General features: G+C 53.8%; 7 protein-coding genes and 1 pseudogene across 8 annotated transcripts, besides 1 other annotated feature; 6 read left to right on the top strand and 2 right to left on the bottom strand.

The window, feature by feature from the left end:
- Positions 1-2306: 2306 nt before the first annotated feature.
- On the top strand, positions 2307-3983 carry NCS57_00427100 (Zn(2)-C6 fungal-type domain-containing protein; the record flags this gene model as incomplete). Its single annotated transcript, XM_053054238.1, has 1 exon — positions 2307-3983. Exon 1 carries the CDS (start codon positions 2406-2408, stop codon positions 3981-3983), a length of 1578 nt encoding a protein of 525 aa, XP_052916398.1. The 5' UTR covers positions 2307-2405.
- Positions 3984-4700: 717 nt separating this feature from the next.
- Positions 4701-6071, top strand: NCS57_00427200 (uncharacterized protein; the record flags this gene model as incomplete). The annotated part of the gene is made up of 1 exon (XM_053054239.1): positions 4701-6071. The coding sequence occupies one exon, from the start codon at positions 4701-4703 to the stop codon at positions 6069-6071; it is 1371 nt and encodes a 456-aa protein (XP_052916399.1).
- Positions 6072-6484: 413 nt separating this feature from the next.
- NCS57_00427300 (Protein YAE1) lies at positions 6485-7153 on the top strand (the record flags this gene model as incomplete). The annotated part of the gene is made up of 1 exon (XM_053054240.1): positions 6485-7153. The coding sequence occupies one exon, from the start codon at positions 6485-6487 to the stop codon at positions 7151-7153; it is 669 nt and encodes a 222-aa protein (XP_052916400.1).
- A 1224-nt stretch (positions 7154-8377) lies between these two features.
- Positions 8378-9898, top strand: NCS57_00427400 (uncharacterized protein; the record flags this gene model as incomplete). The annotated part of the gene is made up of 1 exon (XM_053054241.1): positions 8378-9898. One exon carries the CDS (start codon positions 8378-8380, stop codon positions 9896-9898), a length of 1521 nt encoding a protein of 506 aa, XP_052916401.1.
- A 462-nt stretch (positions 9899-10360) lies between these two features.
- NCS57_00427500 (uncharacterized protein) lies at positions 10361-11281 on the bottom strand (the record flags this gene model as incomplete). The annotated part of the gene is made up of 2 exons (XM_053054242.1): positions 10361-11160; positions 11212-11281. The coding sequence occupies 2 exons, from the start codon at positions 11279-11281 to the stop codon at positions 10361-10363; spliced, it is 870 nt and encodes a 289-aa protein (XP_052916402.1).
- A 1221-nt stretch (positions 11282-12502) lies between these two features.
- Positions 12503-14276, top strand: NCS57_00427600 (uncharacterized protein; the record flags this gene model as incomplete). The annotated part of the gene is made up of 2 exons (XM_053054243.1): positions 12503-13881; positions 13934-14276. The coding sequence occupies 2 exons, from the start codon at positions 12503-12505 to the stop codon at positions 14274-14276; spliced, it is 1722 nt and encodes a 573-aa protein (XP_052916403.1).
- A 285-nt stretch (positions 14277-14561) lies between these two features.
- On the bottom strand, positions 14562-15877 carry NCS57_00427700 (annotated as a pseudogene). Its single transcript has 3 exons — positions 15491-15877; positions 15079-15438; positions 14562-15002 (listed from the first exon to the last, which is right to left on the bottom strand).
- Positions 14562-15877: a sequence feature.
- An 831-nt stretch (positions 15878-16708) lies between these two features.
- Positions 16709-17803, top strand: NCS57_00427800 (uncharacterized protein; the record flags this gene model as incomplete). Its single annotated transcript, XM_053054244.1, has 1 exon — positions 16709-17803. One exon carries the CDS (start codon positions 16709-16711, stop codon positions 17801-17803), a length of 1095 nt encoding a protein of 364 aa, XP_052916404.1.
- Positions 17804-17873: the final 70 nt, after the last annotated feature.

Genomic DNA, 17873 nt, shown 5'->3' on the forward strand with positions numbered 1-17873 from the left:
CGGGCTGGCTCGCTCGGCCATGCTCCCCCTAGAGACAGCCCGCCCGCCTGTCACAGCCCTGTTGAGCCAACCGGGAGGAACGGCCGTCTGGAGTTCCCACCACTCGTGGCACGCCGCCCTTCCCAGGACCGCGGTCCCGTGCTCTTGCCGATCTCTCGGATAATGCTTCCAGAGTTCCGGGGGTGTCTAGTGGCAAAGGGAAGGCTGATTCTCCTGACCATTGGCAGGTCGGGGCAACCACCATCGAGGAGCGCCGAGACTGAGGGGGGATGGATGAGGTTTCGTCACGACCAAGGTCGTGTCGGAAATAGACAGAAAGACACACATATGGCACGGCACGGCGACCGCGAAGACGGGGCCGAACGCTTCGTCCATCTCGCAGCTGCAGCGCAGCTGATGAGCATCATCTCGAGATGGCAAAATTTTCATCTCGGACACGTCCAGACGACATCATACATACAGTAACAATTTGACAAACGCAGGGACAAGGGTCGACACAATACGAAAGACTCTTTGAACCGTCTCCTTGCTGAAGAAGGGTTTGAGGGCGCAAGAGGAGCCTCCGAGCGTGGCTGTCACCAATCGGAGCACGTTCCATGAGAACGGTCCTGTCTCTGGGCCCGCCTTAGCTCTGAGTGAATCCTCCTTTTCGCTCTTCAGGCGACGACCAGCCTATGGGGTACGGCGCACAGAGCCGGAAAGAGTCAGATCATTCGGGGCGGTGCTCAGCTCTTGGTCAGCGCTGGCTCGGGCATCCCTGCTCGCCATGCGATGAACAAGAGTCAACAGGTGCCGTGCAAGTGCCGTATCGTGGGCAGTCCTTTGTGTGTTGGGTTGGGCTGGGTTGGGGGGGAACCGAGGGCGGGAGAGGCATCCTTAATTACTGGACGCGGTGTAAGTGGAGTGCCACGCGGTGAGCACTCTAGCCTAGCGCAGCCGTGACCGTCCAACCCAACAGCGACACAAGACAAGCTCGTCTGGTCTAACGTACGGACGCAGGGATCCAATTCCCCGTTGTCCGGAAGCGGCAGCGTTGGAACCGTGGCTCCGGTGCCGAAGCTAGCTGCCGGGGATGTGGGCGGACGTGGCGGAAGGGCTCCTCAGAGGTCCTTTCAGTTGGGGAGGGTAGGGTAGGGTACCGGTAGGGGTTCGATAAGCGACCAGAAGATGAATAGAAGGAAAATTCCGTGGGCTGTTGTCAGTCTCGAATAGGATTGTAGCCCCGTTGTGAGGAACCGTGGGTATGGATGGATCTATGCACACCTATAGATTCTCAGAGATGCGATCCGCACCAAACAGAAAGACTGGGACTTTTCGGAGCATTATTACAACACAGTGGGTTTCTACCCGAAGCTGCAGGTTCCAAGTTGCAAGATGCTTCCCAACAAGTGCTGCAACTTGCACACCCTCTTCTCCATGATGCTGCAGGTTTGTCAAGGAACATGGGTCGAATTCAGCTCGAGGCAAAGCAGATGGGACGACAATCGATCGAATTCCCCGTGATTTGAAACGAAACGCGGCTCCCGAGAACGTGCACCGGAGTCACCGCTTCAAAGCGTCGCGGGTAGATATCTGGGCTTCTGCACTGAGATCCGGGGCGGAAGAAACGTCGTTATGGAGCACGATGGTTCCTCGGGGCGATCTGTGCTCTCGATACTGTACTGTGGAAATTCTGGGCCGCAAGGGCGAGGCGTTGGGCAAGAATCTGGACTACGTAGTGGGTGCGTTGGTGCTATTCTGGGATGCGGTGTAGATGAGATTGGATGAGTGGGTGTTGGGTTCTGTGACGTGGTAATGTACTTGAGGGTTGTTGGTTCTTGTGCTAATGTACATGAAATGGAGACTGAAACTGGAGCTGCGCAGTGAAGGAATTTGAGAAAAATTCAAGACAATATTTATTAATTCATTGCCATCCATCTGCATGAAAACTGCCCTTTTTCATATTTGTGGTTTGAAGCCGAGGTTCCGAACTACAGGTCAATTTCCCTGGTGCACGACTCGAGTACAGGGTATTGTTAACTGCAACCAGTCTTTTAACTTTAGAGTTACAGTAGATCTCTCGTCTGGGGTTTTGGTATATTCTAAAGAGTGAGATTATAAGTGACAGCATAAAAACTGCCCATTTACTCGCATTTGTAACGTTGCCGCATCATATCCCAATGCGGAAAGTACCCTTTTTCATCTCTCTCCCGTCTGTTCCCGTTCAAGCTGAGCTGAGGCGTTCGTGCCAATCACATCACGTGATGCCAGCCATTTCATCACAGCCCACGCTCCCGTCTCGACAACCTCAATAACTAGTCTGCGCCCTGAGCCCTGAGCATGCTTACCCGCCGCTGCTGACGACCTGCAGCTCAAATCCTCCAAGCCTCAAATCAGAAAAATCTCCGGCAGCTGAGTTCTCCGAGATGCCCGCGTGTCATGGTTGCCGAGTGCGCAAGGTCAAATGTGACGACGGGCAGCCCTGCTCCCCCTGCCGGCAGTTCGACGTCCAGTGCGTTAGGTCCACGGGGCCGAGGAAGCGCAAGAACCCGCAGCGAGGCCGCCTGGTGGCTCAGATCAGGGGGGAGAATCCCCTGCCGTCCTCGCCGACCTCCTCCGTGTCCCCATCTGCCACGGCCGTCCAGCCCCCGACCTCGGGCCATGATTGGGCCGGAAGTGGCAGCAGTCCCGGGTCGCACTCGGGCCCGGCGTCGGAGGTCTACACGCCGGGCTTCTTCACCGCCCTACTACCAGAGTTTGAGAAGGTCGTCTACCCTTTCAGCCCCGCTGTCACTCCCGAGGACATGGTCGCCGCCATTTCTATGATGCACAGTAGCCCCGAGGACGCCGCCTTGGTCTACGCCTATGGAGCTGTGACAACGTTTCTGTCTCAAACGGCAGACCACACGCATGGGAGCGTGGCGGCGCAAATAAACGACCTCATCTATCATGGCTTGGAGGCACATCACCGAGCCGGGCAGGGCACACATGTCACTGGGCGCTTGGATGAATTCTTGCCTGTGAGTATCAAGCGCATCATGACATGCATCTACCTCGAGATCGCCACCATGGGCCTCAGCCGTCTCGATCGCAGCTTCAACTTTATCCGCGAAGCCATCTCAATGGTCCAGACACTGGAGATGCACCAGCGGGACATGCGAGACTCAAGTCAGTTGCCTTACGACCCGGTACGCTTTCAGCAAGTCTACTGGGAGGCTTATATCCATGAACGATTCCTTGGCATCTCTGGATATCCATGCATTCTTCCTCCACTCCGGACAGGTCTTTCAACAGCAGACAGTTGCACGCCGGAACACATCCGGGCCGGCTTCAATTGCTTGATAGACCTCTTTCTGATACTGGACGAGACATTCCTCTCGTATTGGCAATCACAACGAGGGGCGATAGGTGGACTGACGGTGCAATGGATCGAGAGTAAGCAGGTTCAGCTTGACCAAGCTGAGATGAACGCGGCAACCGCCGAGGCGAAGCTGAGCGGTTCTGGGCAGCCTGGCTTCACCGAGCTACAACGGGCAGACCTTTTCATCACCAGACTCTGGCTACGGACTTTACTCTGGCAACTCGCCCTCTCGCAGGGGCTACTCCGGTCAGGGCCTTCAGATATGACACATGAAGGGCTATCGCTGCAATTCCCGGCGTCACGGCTGTCGATCCAACTTCGCAACCTGGTCAGCCGGCTAAATAGCATCGTAAGTATAGCGACGCAGGGCAGCGGCATCATACAGAAGCTCTTTGAGATTGCGAGCACTATCGCAGACGTGCTGGCGCTGCCGGCGTCTTCTCACGACGAGTCAGAGGGCGGGTTCAAGTCACACGTCAAAGACTTTCTCTACGTGGTGAATTTTCTGCTCAACCTTGATGGGATGCGGGAGAATCAGAGGGAGTACCTCCGAGAAAAGTATCGCATGCTGCAGCCATTGCATGAGAGGGATGAGCTGGGTGGTGTGCTGGCTCCTGTGGAGGAGACGGGGAGGCTATGTTGACCTTTTCTTGACGAGGCGAAGTCGCGGGAAGGCTTTCAATGGGGGCTGGCACCTTGTTTACTGTATATAGGTAGTAATGTCAAACTGTTAGGTCATGCGTGTTGTGGACGACACTGGGGGGGTCACGAGGTTTGTTGGGAAAGGGGGTTAACTTCAACATGTAACTACTCCGCTTCATGGCCAAGGCGATGAAATTCTTGTTTACTGACCTAAGGCAGGTACTCGAGGGAAAGAAGTATGTAAGAAGGGAATCGGGGTTAAGTCAAGCGTTCGTTGAGCAACAGGAAGCGCACTTTGACTGCAAGTGCTGCGAAAGAAGGTGAACAGAACTTCAGGGGGGCACGGCATTACTCTCAGGTATCAACGCCGTGAAGAGCTGGGAAGGTAGAGGCTTAGGGACGATATCGTGCTCTTTTACTTTGTCAAGGTGTGTTGGGAAATAGTCTTTAGGCTCCTTGCGTGGAGGCCGAGATGTTACTTGGATAACATCAAGATAAGTTTTCACGAAAAGCCAACTCCCTTGACTCACAGAACGAGCCTGAATGACCGAGAACAAAATAGGTATTTACATGAAGGCCATCACATCTTTGTTTACAGTCCAACTTCTCAACTACGCATCCATTCACATCCACTGCTTTCCCACTTCTCATCTCTGACCCACGTACGATTCAAACAACAACGAGATATCTGATAACTCAGAAGCAACTTGTCAACGAGATGGCTACACACATGAACATGGAAGATCTGAACAGCCTGCACCGCAAGGCTGCAGAGCTCAACCAGAGACCTCACGATGCAACCTGTGTAGACCACCATGCACACCAGCCTACACATCGACCTAGACACCAACGAGACGAGATTCCCAAGCGGCGAGCAAGCCCCACAACACTTGACGAGTACTTGACTGCCTGCCATGAACTCATCTTTTCCGGGTTCGCCGTGGAAACAGATACACGAGAACTCTCGTTGGGCTACGCGGACATGCCACAGGACAAGCCCTGTCCTAAGCTGAAGCCCTGGGCCGACTTTATCAACCAGCAGAGACTCACCTTTGGCAAACTCTACGACGCACTCGGATCTGAGACTCGAGTCTTTGAGAACAGAGATGTCATGGAGCGTCTTTGGAAGGGACGCTCCCCGAGGAAGCCGATTGGAGACGAAACATTTTTTCGGTTCTTCATGCGTGACAGCCTCGAGAAGCCGGTTGCCGCCATCATCTCAGAGCTTGCAAAGATTGAAAAGATCCGAGAGGCATTTGATATTGGAGACGGTGTCGACTTTGAGGATAGGCAAGACTTTGTCATCGATGCTTTTGGGGCAGCCTACGATAGGCGTATGTCATTCCCATGCACCCCTGGCAGCTCCGTCGACCAGCCATCTGTGCAGCAAGAGATAGTTTGCGTCGTCGACTGGGTGCTGCCTCACATGCTGACTGCTTCTCGTCTTCGTGTTGGTCTTCGTGAAATGGACGTCTACGAGGAGGTGGTGAACCGGGAGTCGATGCTGCCGGCTTGTCAATATTCGACTGCGCGGTTCCGGTATCACGCAGAGAAGCTGACGGCGTGTGCTCTTACGGATGCGTATGGCCAGATGATTGAAGAGGGTCTCGAGTATGGACTTGTCACCACGGGAGAGGCTACGGTATTTCTCAAGCTTGATTGGGATGAGCCTGGGGCCCTCTACTATCATCTGGCCGAGTTTGGACCTGAGGTGTCTGCTCATCCATCTAACGCTCCGATCTGCACTGCCGTGGGTCAGCACCTGGCATTTACCCTCATGCTTCTTGGGCAGCAAGGTCGACGCAGTTTAGAGGAGCGAAGGAAGGCTACTGTCGGTTTGAGGACATGGAAGGCTGACTTTGTGGGCATTTGGCGGTCTATCCCAGAGTCAGAACGATGGGCGTCGCCGGAGGCTTGTCCTAAGTCAACCAGGTATGAAGGCATTGATCGGTCGCCAAACTTCTCAGAGTCCGAGGAGATTGACGAGACACTGCCGAGCAAGGATGAAAACCTGGAGCCGTCTGAGGACGAATCGACATCATCGTGGCAAGATGTTGGCGATTGGAGAGACCTGTACTCCGATACTTAAATTGGTGTTGGGCAAAGAAGGACCGTTTTATATTGCCGTTCTAAGGTGTATGGGAGTCAAGATCTTTGTTTTGTATGAATTCCTGTTCCGTTGTGTTGTGTTCATTGCTTGGTGAATATTTGGGTTCGTCGTTGTGAGTTGTATTTCGAACGCAACCAGTTTGTGATCTTGATTATTCGTTGAGTTGTCATTTGAGTTTTCTGGTGCCCATTAATAGACCAAGAATACAATTACGGCATGATCAACATCTCCATTATTGCTAGGTTTATACTCACGATGTTTGAGATGAGGTTGAGCTGAATGATTTTCGTGGTTGACTTTGCTTAGCTCATCTTCGAAGAAGAGTTTTCCACTGGCTTCAACTCTTTCACTCCGATCGCTACCCTACACCTTGACAACTCTCAATCACAGCAATGCATTACCAACCCGTCGCCGAAATGGTCGACGACGCTTACATCGGCCGTCCTCAAGAGGAGCTTCAGGTTGAGCCTGCAGCCTCCAATGATGCTCTGGATGACGTCTTTGGGTCGGGCCCCTCATCGCCGACGGCGGAGCATCATGATGAGTCGGTCTCTCACCCCTCCGACATCAACAGGTTGCAAACGGAGCACACGACAGCAGGCTACCGAGAAGGAATCACTGTCTCAAAAGAAAAGAGTCTACAGGAGGGCTTTGATGAAGGCTTCAGTCTAGGCGCGACCGTGGGACTCAAGGCCGGCCAGCTCCTCGGCGTACTAGAAGGCATCGCCGAAGCAGCACGCACGCCCGAAACCACCGAGCTCCTCCGCCAAGCCCGCGAAGACCTGAGTGTAAAGGGCGTATTCAAAGCCGACTACTGGGCCGAGGACGGCAACTGGAAGTACGAAGTCAAGGCCGATGGCGACGACGTTGTGTTTGCGGACGTGGCGGACGCGCACCCGCTGATCAAAAAGTGGACGACTGCCGTGGACGAGCAGGTGGCGCTGTGGAGGATCGACAGGGGCGTCTTGGATGATGAGACGGGGGAGAGGCTTGAGGGTGTCATGGATGAGCCGCTTGTCTCGGCTGGTGCGCCGGCGACTAAGAAGCCACTCGATTGGTGAGGTTGAGACTGTGACTGGATATTCTATCACGAGGAACTATCGCTTCGAGGGAGGAGAAGAGGATAGAGGCGAAGAGCAGGAGTAGATTGGGTATGTTGACTGTTCTTCAAGACGACGGCGATGCTGACATTTGAACAGACTGGGCCATCTGACTTGGGGTCTTGCAGTTGAAGCCACGAGCAAGAACCCTCGGAATCACAAGCTAGGGTTATGATTTCCACGATTGAATCTCGGATGAGCGTCTAGAGATGGCAAAGAGTTGCCGTGTTGCGGCTCCCTGGCAATCCGGCGTGGAGTTGAACGTCAGCAAGGGGAAATAGATCGGAAACTAAAGCCATGAAACAAAAGAGCAATTCATGTCTTGCAAAGGCACATTGCTCTAACCATTTACAATCCCGTTTCCCCCTCTTTTCCCGTCAAACATGTTTCGCATGCGAACTCGGATCTTAGACATCCCCATAACCGGGTTGTGCTATCCATGTCCCAAAAGCAACTTCAAGTCGATGTGTAACAAACCGTGACGGGACGGCAGGAACCCCTACATGATGCCGTGTATTGCTCTCGGAATAGCTACTCGAACACGCCGAGTAATTTCGTTGACATGGTACCGTCCGACAAGAACCGCAATTACTATCCTTTCTACTTGATTGTGCCCAGCATTGGGACCACTACTACGGAAATAAATGCAAAGATGCCATCATCGTGTCTCTCATCGCCCCAAGTCCCGATCCAAGACATGCAGCAAACCCAACTCGGGCCTTTTATGTCAAGCGTCTACTTGCTTTTTCGCTCAGGCACTACCCCTCTAGTTTCAAGGCGGACAATCTCATTGTTTCAATGGTTCATCAGACATTGTTCCGGCTGAGAATAGTTGCAAGGCGAGTTGATTGGTTTCTTGCGTTAACGGTTGCTTTTCTAGAGGCGGCGCAACTGGATAATCTGAGATGCCGTCATTTTATGAATCGGACCGCTTTGTTTTTCATGTCTCTTGTTTGGTAATATTCTCAGATGTGATGCTTTAGGAACACTGAGAGCTACAACGATGGACTCCACGAATGGAGAGAAACTGAAGATAAAACACCACCTCTTCCCTCTCCATTCTCGATTCTTCATCCTCATCACTTCTTGTATTCACCTTCCCACCTGTTCATAACAGAGTCACTCGTTTGACGTGCCATTCTCTTGTACACAAAAAATCAACATACACTCGCTCTACTAGCAACAATGAAGTACAACGCCTTCGCCCTCCCTGCCCTCGCGGCCACCGCCGAGGCTCTGCTGTCCCTCAACGCGGACATCAAGCTGCCCTTGGGCATCGAGTTGCCCATCAATCTTGACATTGGCCCTAAGGGTAACCCTCCCGAGGACTGCATCGATGTCTGGCACCCTCCTCACCATGGCGTTGACATGGATGGCTGTGACCATGATGACGATGATGGTTGGCACTGGGTTCACCCCGGAAAGCCCAATCATCCCGGCCAGGGCGAGTATGTCTGGACTACCAAGACTATCACTCATGTCAACACCGTCGTTGACTGCCCGACCAATGTCCCTCACTGCCCTGGTCGCTACGCCTCGGTCGTGGTCCCTGAGACGACCACCATCTACCCCGTTCCTGTCAAGACGGGTTACACGGGTCCAGGCAAGGACAAGGTATACCCTCAACCTCACCAGACCAAGGGATACCCTCAGCCTACTCAGGCAAAGGTCTATCCCCAGCCTGAGAAGCCCGTCACGTACCCTCAGCACACCGAATCCAATGGCTACGAGCCAGCTGCCCCATACTACCCCCCTGCTGAGACGGATGATTGTCCCGAGTCTGTCGAAACCGAGGTTTATCATCAGCCTAGCAAGAACACCGGATACCCTTACTCTGGACAAGGAAACGCTTATCCTCAGCCAAGGAGCTACGAGTACCCCGTGCCTGGCGAGACGGACGAGTACCCTGAGCCTGCCGAGACTGAGGAGTACCCCCAGCCTGCTGTGACCAGCGAGATCGAAGAGTACCCCGAGCCCCAAGAAACTGAGGAGTACCACGAGCCCGAGGAGACGGCTGAGTACCCTGAGCCTGTTGACACGGAGTATCCTGAGCCCAGCGAGACCAACGAATACCCTGAGCCTACCAAGGGCTACCCCGTGACTTCTGAGGAGCCCATCTACCCTCACCCCGCCGAGACTACTCCTTGCCCGTCCGACAAGGCGACCAAGCCCGTCTACAGCTCTCCTCAGCCCCCCGCCGAGACCTCTGCCGAGCCTGAGCACCCTACCTACGAGAAGCCCGGATACACTGCTGAGGAGACCTCTACTCCCGTTGAGCACCCCGTGTACACCAAGTCTGTCCCTGCTGAGAAGCCCACTTATCCTGCCGTCGAGACGCCTGTGTACACCCCCGAGCAGCCTGCCCCTACCGGCGACAAGCCTGGTTACGTCCCTGAGGCCCCTGAGACTCCTTCTGGCGAGGAGACTTACACTCCTCCCGCTGGACAGCCCGAGTACCCCATCCACCCTTCTCCTTCTGCCGAGACTGGTGCCTACCCTCCTCCTCCTCCCGGCAGCCCTACTACTGAGGTTCCCGTCTACTGCCCCGGCCCTGGCTGCCCCGCACCCACCACTGTTGGCACCATCAAGACTCCTGGCTACGCTACCCCTACTGCGCCCGTTGTCGTCGGTGCTGCCGTTCGAAGCGGTTACGGTATCGCTGGAGCTGTTGCCGTCGCTGCTGCCGCCGCTGTTGCTCTCTTCTAGACATGTTTATATTTCGACCTGTGTGAATTTTCTCAAGATTTCATGCGCATGACAGTAATGGTTGTAGGAAATGATGGCGATGCGATCTGAGAGACATTTTGATGTGGTTTAATTCTCTTCTTCTGGCGTCCCGTTCTCGGGATCGATTCTTATACTTAGTCTTGATACATAATTCATTCTCATTTGTAATTCTATCCCTGCTCCCAAGTGTTAGATATGCGATTCTTCTTTCGTGCCAGACCACTTACCCTTCCCCTAACCCAGAGCCCTGGATCGGTGCGTTTTTGACTGGTTCCCCTGACCCGACATTTCTTGAGATACTGGTCTTTTAAAAGACTTTCGACGCGTATTCGGGTCTACATATGCCGCAACGTCTTTGGCTGGACAATGTGCCCATCCTTCGTGCCTTGATGCATCCGCCTTTGAAGTTCTGCTTATAGTTCATGGCATCATACAATGGTCTCAACCATTGACATACTCTTGTAGCTGCCTGGTGACATCCTCGATACGATCATACTTGCCATACAGCTCCTTGGTCGTTTCCCAATCACGACCTTCTCTGCCAAACATGATAAGCTTGACCACCCTGCCATCATCGTCCATCACGACTCTACCGCTGCGGTCGTCGGCCCAGGAAAAGCGGATCTGCTTGGCTTCGATATCGGCAATGCCGACCTCGACAATATCGTCTGGCATAATATCCTCGGCCGTCTTGTCGTGTAGGCCGAGGCTTCGTCTTAAATCGGCTGATACACCGAGTCGGTTATGGTACCGCACAATCTCTCTTCTGAGTGTCCTCACGAAACGGTCTAGATCCTGCTTTGGAGGATTGTCGCTCTCGGGTCGCGGCGCTGGAAGGTGACGGGTGGCTAGACCGGAGAGTGGTATCGAGGGAGGGAGGGTGTGGCGGTGAATGCGCAGGTTTTTGGAGTTGAAGTACGGTCTGTTGAGCATGACGTAGTAGGGTCGCAGGAACTGGCCCTTGGACATGACTTCGAAGCGCAAACCGAGGACGTGGCCGCCATCAACCGCATTGGGATCAGGGTCGTGGACCTTGAAGGAGGTAACGGAGCTGCATATGCGATAGAGACATTGTTGATTGTAAGCCTTTTGCTTGTCGGCTTCGCTGAGGAGCTTTGCGCGAGAGGGGGTAGTGTTCCGAGACGAGAGGAGACTGCTAGATGGTTTAAGAAGACTCCTAGTCGAGGAAGAGGCGAGGATTGTGGAAGTTTCGATCTTGAGCGACTTGCGCAAAGAAGCGACTGCTATAGTTAGCCGGTGTAATTGAATGCGCCCGTCGCTATGGGACCTACCTTGCTCCTTTAGAGTCGCAATTTCCTGATCAAGAGGATTAACATCTGGGAGGGCTATTTCTGACGACATGATGGTCTTGTCTGCAGAGGGCGAGAGTGTTGCTGCCCAGTTGTTGGTGTTGAGAATGCAGCTGTTTACAAACAATCAAGCTCAGCCAGTCGCAGTTGACGGAGCTCTGACAGGGAGATGATAAGATAAGACGGGATGGTCTGTGCGGATAATACAAACCCCGAGATCCGGGGTTCTTGCTGTTTCATCATGAAGGCAAATTCAAGAGGGAAGACTTGAGTGAGTCATCTCTTTCATCGGGAATTCCATTTCTAATCAGGCTGAAGAATCACCTTTGACGCTTCAAATGATTCTCAAATCCCGATTCAACACGTCTTCACATGTCGTAAGCAAAGTCATGCGCTGGACCCCAGGCTCAAACACAAGCCACAGCACATGGCCCAGTGACAGCCAGAGCCCGGATCTCAAATCATCAGCACGTCTGATTGGTAATCCAGAGGGCGAGATGCCGGGCGGGGAGCCAGTGGGGTCTCCCCCTCGCCATGATCCATCCATGATTTCAATCAATCAACCACCCCCTGACGCGCTGCCTGTTTGGGAAGAGACGCGAGTTCCGAGAGGTGAGGCGTCCCCTGTCCCTCTGTGGCTCGAGGGTTCTTGTTGCTTGTTTCTTATGAGAGGCTTGATCGCATCATCTCTGTATCGTTATTTCTGTCCAGGCTCTACTGCGGCGGTATCGTTGACGTTGACGTTGTCGCCACCAAACGTGTCAAAGAGAAGAGGCCAGGGACAAAAGAGACGAGACCTTCTCCATCAAGATCCAGATCCATCCATCCACATCGAAGCAATCCAATCAGATCCCATCCTTTAGCCTGAAGAGGCCACGGTAGCGGAAGCTGTTTTTTTCGACGCCAACCCGGTTCCGTATCCCGAAACGCTACTACTGACTTATTCTTCTGAACCTTTGCGGCTCGCTGGTTTGCTGCCTGGTTCGGGCATACTTGTTCTAGTTGTTGATTCTTGTTACCATCTTCTCTCCCTTCCTTTGACCACTATCTATAATATTCTCTCTCTCCTTTATTCAACTTTACTCATCTCAACTCGAACCGCGCTGCCATTCACCACGTTCCCCCCTGCCGGCTTTATACGTCACCGAGAGCCCGTGTCCCACCCCCCGAGATCTGACTTTGACGCTGTCCAACGCCTCGTCGCACTCATTGCGACCTCTTGAGATAACACCCTCCTTAACGCGCTCGTACCTCGATCTTCCTCCCGCCACCTATGACCGCCAGAGCCCGACGACCTCAAAACAAAAACCGCCGACCGCCCCTGACGCTCAAGGTAGAGGATGCGAATGGAAACGGAAACGGCATCATGAGCAGCGGAGTAGAAATGCGGCGCAAGGCCGCCAACCCCGACGCCGACAACGTCGCCGCAAACTTCATCAAGAGCGAGTCCTTCTCCCTCGACGACCCCGTCCCCAAGACCCCGGCCCTCAACAACCACGGCTTCCTGGACCTCCCCCGACAGGACCAGAGGAACTTTCTCCTCCTGGTCCTCCTATACTTTCTGCAGGGCATCCCCATGGGTCTCGCGACGGGATCTGTGCCGTTCCTGCTCAAGAATCACATGTCTTATAGCGAGATTGGCGTCTTCAGCTTGGCCTCGTACCCGTACTCTCTCAAGCTGTTCTGGAGCCCCTTTGTGGACGCCATCTGGAGCCCCAAGATTGGACGAAGAAAGACGTGGATCGTTCCAATTCAGTTTCTCTCGGGCTTTGGCATGCTGTGGCTAGGATCGCATGTGGAGGACATGATGGCTTCAGCAGGGAAGCCTGGCGGAATGACTGCCTTTTCTTTCATGCTTTGGTGGTTCTTCCTAGTCCTGATGTGCGCGACCCAGGATATCGCCGTTGATGGCTGGGCGCTCACGCTCTTGACACCCGGAAATGTGTCGTATGCGTCTACCGCTCAGACCGTCGGTCTCACAGCCGGCCACTTCATGTCCTATACCGTCTTCCTCGCCTTTAACGCCGCCGACTTTGCCAACAAGTGGTTCCGAGCCGTTCCTTCGGACGACGGCCTCATCTCTCTTGGTGGATACCTCAAGTTCTGGGGTTGGTCGTATATCATCGTCACCGTTGGGCTCGGCCTCCTAAAGAAGGAGGAAAAGTCGCACAATGAAGATGGCGTGTGGGATGTGTACCGCATCATGTGGGGTATCCTCAAGCTCAAGAACGTGCAGACCATCATCATCGTCCACCTCATTGCCAAGATTGGCTTCCAGGCCAACGACGGCGTCACCAACCTGAAGCTCTTGGATAAGGGCTTTGGCAAGGATAACATGGCCCTGACAGTTCTCATCGACTTTCCTTTCGAGATTGGCCTGGGTTATTATGCTGGCATGTGGTCGCAAAAGTATACGCCTATGCGGTTGTGGTGCTGGGGCTTCATGGGCAGACTTGTCGCAGCTCTGACAGCCCAATTTGTCGTAGCCATCTTTCCTGCCGAGGGAGTTACTCCCTGGTATCTCTTGGTTGTCATCGCCGAGCATCTCTTTTCAACTTTTACCAACACTATCATGTTTGTCGCTGTTTCAGCTTTCCACGCGCGAGTGTCAGACCCCGTCATTGGCGGTACTTACATGACACTCTTGGCAACGTAAGTAAATGTCTTGGCTTGCTTCTAATTGCATTGAGCTAACAGCCTACAGCGTCTGCAATCTTGGCGGTACATTCCCGCGTTATTTTGTCCTGCAGCTCGTCGACAGCTTCACAGTGGCCACCTGCCACCCTGGTAAGCCCGGCAGCTCAGACACCAAGAGCCCCCTCATCACTGAGGCATTCTCGTGCGCCGTGCAATCTGAGAAGGAGAGGTGCGAGGCCGGAGGAGGCACATGCGAGATGATCCACGACGGGTACTACGTGGTCAATATACTGTGTGTGCTGTTTGGCATTGCCACCTTTTTGTGGTACATCAAGCCCAAGGTGCTGCATCTGCAGAGCCTGCCTCTGCGGGCGTGGAGGTTGTCACCGGGTAATGAGGGCAAGCGATGAGATATAAAACAACGAGATTATTGTAATAATACTTGCATGTACGAGTAGAGAGATTGGAAGCACGCGTTGCGCATTGACACCCGCGAGAGATGATAATAATATGAGATCCAGAGCCTCCTAAGTTGTAGCCCGTGAAATCAGATGTTGGTCAACTCGTCAGTGCAAGTCGCCAAACTCTTTGCAAAATCAGACAAGAGAATATACGGCACAATAAGAAAAAGAGGAAATGAAATAGAGGACCAGTGCTCGCTAATCAACCCACAACATAGGCTATTCGGTATCAGCCTACTGGGAGTACCCGGGGTTCCAGTAACTCCAGTAAGGTGAGGATGGTGTCACCTCCTTCAGCCGTGACCGAGCCGCAGCAGTGTCCTCATCCGTTATCGTCGCCCCTTCGCTCCTGAGAACCAAGTGGTTGATGGCAATCCAGTAGTCGGTCATCTCGGGCCAATCGGCCGGGACTGGTCCCCTGTGGCCATACTCTTGAGGCTCTGGCCCGGGTTGTCTCTCATACTTGTCGCGAAAGATGTGGTACTTGGCAAGGGCGTGGTATGGATGCCAGCGAGGACGGTTTTCCGGTGTGCCGCGTATAGGCAGGGGGGATGGCGCGCCCTCTCCTGGAAAGGCGAGAAGGAACTTGACGAGGGAATCAAACTGGTCTTGGGTAGGCGGGTAGAGTGTCCGAGGACCCCGGAAAAGGGCTCCATGAATCCACATGGCCTTGCACTGGGGACATGCATCGTTAGCGATGACGGTTGGCCACGGACTACAATGCCCTGCCCAAGTTGAACGTTAATCATACCTCTTGTTCAGTCTCGCCGCGGTCAAACACCACGACACCCCCAAAGATCTTGCCCTCTGCCCAGTATCCGGCAACGTCGGCGACGCCTCGAGGGTACTGGTCGGGATACACATACGATGGGTGAAAGAAGGCAGCTGGTGGGATTTTGTACATGCTCCTGGCCTTCCCAGGCCTTGACTGCAAAACTGACTCCATAAGCTGCTGCCGCATCCAGCTGTCATACACTTCGTGCTTGTGGGCCCCGTCGTCTAGCTCAAAGAGATAGGCGGCGATCTGATGGCAGGCGACGACGACAAGTTCAATAAGCCGTAGGTTAAAGTCGTTGGACCCTGGTACAGTGTCCCGAAAGGCAGAGAGAAGCTGATTTCGATTATGCGGTTAGCCTGTAACAGGACGGTAACCTCGTTCATACAAGGTTAAGAATATCAAAAGAAAAGCCGATCTCACATGTTTCTTTAAACACGAGCTCGCAAGGATCGAATCGGTGTCTGAACTCCCGAGCTTTATCAAGGAACCCTTCACACATTTCCGTATGGCCCAACTCAAAGACAGGATGGGTTTCGTCTAGGCGAACATAGCCCTCGAGGAATGATTGCTCTGTTGGCAGTCCGTCGAGGATCTGGGCATAGGTATGCACGGCGACATCAGTTGATAATAGGTTTCTCAGCGCCCTATGAAAAGTATATTGGTGGCTGTCTGGGAGGGCGTCAATCTTTGACATTTCGGTTGCCTCGAAGTTTGAAGACATCCTCGGGGTTGTTGGGAGCTGGAGGCAGTAGCTTGAATAAGTAGCTAGACTGCTGCAGTCTGAACGTGAGAGATTACGAGATCTAGACCCGGGTTCCCTTATTTACTCTGGGAGTATCTTTCTGTGATTTTGTGCAGCTTTGGTACCCTATGCCGTATGAGGATTGAATGTTGTAGTATATCGTCTATACCTCGGCAGTGGTAGAATGCGCCAAGTGAGTTCAATTGTCCTCCCGCTCCAAGATGATCTGATCGCGGCCAAAACACAAGGGCGCTGGGCTAGAAAGTCTAGGATGCCGACACGGAACGGCTTGTCCAAGCGAACCGTAGAGGAACAGTGCTCGATCTAAAATGGGAAGCTGAATCTTGAGACTGGGGCAACACAGTGTCATGTGAGCTCTCCTGGCAGCGTTATGATGTGTGGATGTGGGGAACTGAAGCTCTCACCGGACCACCGGCAGAGGGGGCGAATTGGAAGTTGATGGACGCAACTTGAGATGAAAGGATAGGAATTGATGAATGAAACTGAATATCAAGAATCATAGATCAAATGCAGACCCTCAAGAATGATAACCATTTCTCATCCCCAACGGCTGTCTGGCGAGACGAAATGGCCCCAAAAAATCCGCCGGGATGAATTATGCTTCGTAGTTGTGAGCACAGGGTGATGGGGGACCCTCTTTGATCATGAGGAGAAGCTGGAAGCGAGGATAAAAAGGTCGCCCACAGGTGATTTTCTAAAATCTTGATTGTTTACTTTTCCATTCTTTTCAATCAATTGACCTCCTCATCCACCCATCTCTCCAATTCTTCTCCGCTGACAACCCCCGGACACACCTCCGATCTTTTACTCCACTCGCCCGCCCGTGTCCCGTCCCCGGCCATGGCCGCTCCCGCTTCATCTACCACCGAGGCCCTCGCCGCCGAGGACGGCTACTTCTCTCAGAACCCGCCTCCGCGCAACCTCGCGGCTCACACTGCCCTCGCTGCCGGCTTCATCTCATCCCACGCCGCGGCCGGCCACCGCGTCGTCCTCGTCACCTCTGGAGGCACCACCGTCCCTCTCGAGCGCCAGACGGTCCGCTACATTGACAACTTCAGCGCCGGAACCCGCGGCGCCACCAGCGCAGAGTACTTTCTCGAGGCCGGGTACGCTGTGATTTTCCTGCACCGAGAGTTTAGTCTCTTGCCTTACTCGAGGCATTATTCCCATGCTACCGATTGCTTTCTTGACTTTCTAGCCGAGGATGGTGAGGGGCGGATTGGTGTGCGGTCCGAGGTTGAGGACAAGATGAGAGGTGTTTTGAGAAAGTACCGCAAGGCTAGGGATGGCAACATGCTCCTGACACTTCCCTTTGTCACCATCGTCGATTATCTGCACGAGCTGCGTGAGATTGCTCGTCTCATGAGGCCTCTGGGCCCTTCTGGACTCTTGTACCTTGCAGCCGCTGTTTCCGACTTTTTCGTGCCCCCGGACCGCATGTCGGAGCACAAGATCCAGTCGACCAACGCTGTGGATGAGAGGAAACCCGACGACGAGGAGACGTTTGACAACTTTGATTCATCGCCCTCAGTCCCTCGCTCCAAGCGCCTTGTCGTTGATCTTGACCCCGTGCCCAAGTTCCTCAAAAACCTGGTCGACGGCTGGGCACCTGAGGGCATGATTGTGTCTTTCAAGCTCGAGACGGACCCTGCTCTTTTGGTGCGCAAGGCGCGATACAGCTTGGACAGGTACCAGCACCACCTCGTCATCGGCAACCTGCTCTCTACACGCAAGTGGGAGGTCGTCTTTGTGAGTCCCGGCCGCGAAGACCGCTGGGTGCGTGTGCCTCGGGAGGGCGGCTGGGGCGAAGCTGAGCTGCGACCTCTAAAGGCCGAGGAGCTGCCCCGTGAGGATCCCGGCGTCGAGGTTGAAAAGCTGATCATCCCTGCTGTGAAAGAGTTGCATGATCAGCACATCAAGGGGTTCACCAAGTGAATCGCCTATAGCTTTTTGAGACTACGGGTAATGACATGAGCAACATTTAAATGACCTCAAGAATGGGTCG

The sequence above is a fragment of the Fusarium keratoplasticum genome, chromosome 3 (assembly GCF_025433545.1).
Source record: "Fusarium keratoplasticum isolate Fu6.1 chromosome 3, whole genome shotgun sequence".
NCBI lineage: Eukaryota > Fungi > Ascomycota > Sordariomycetes > Hypocreales > Nectriaceae > Fusarium > Fusarium keratoplasticum.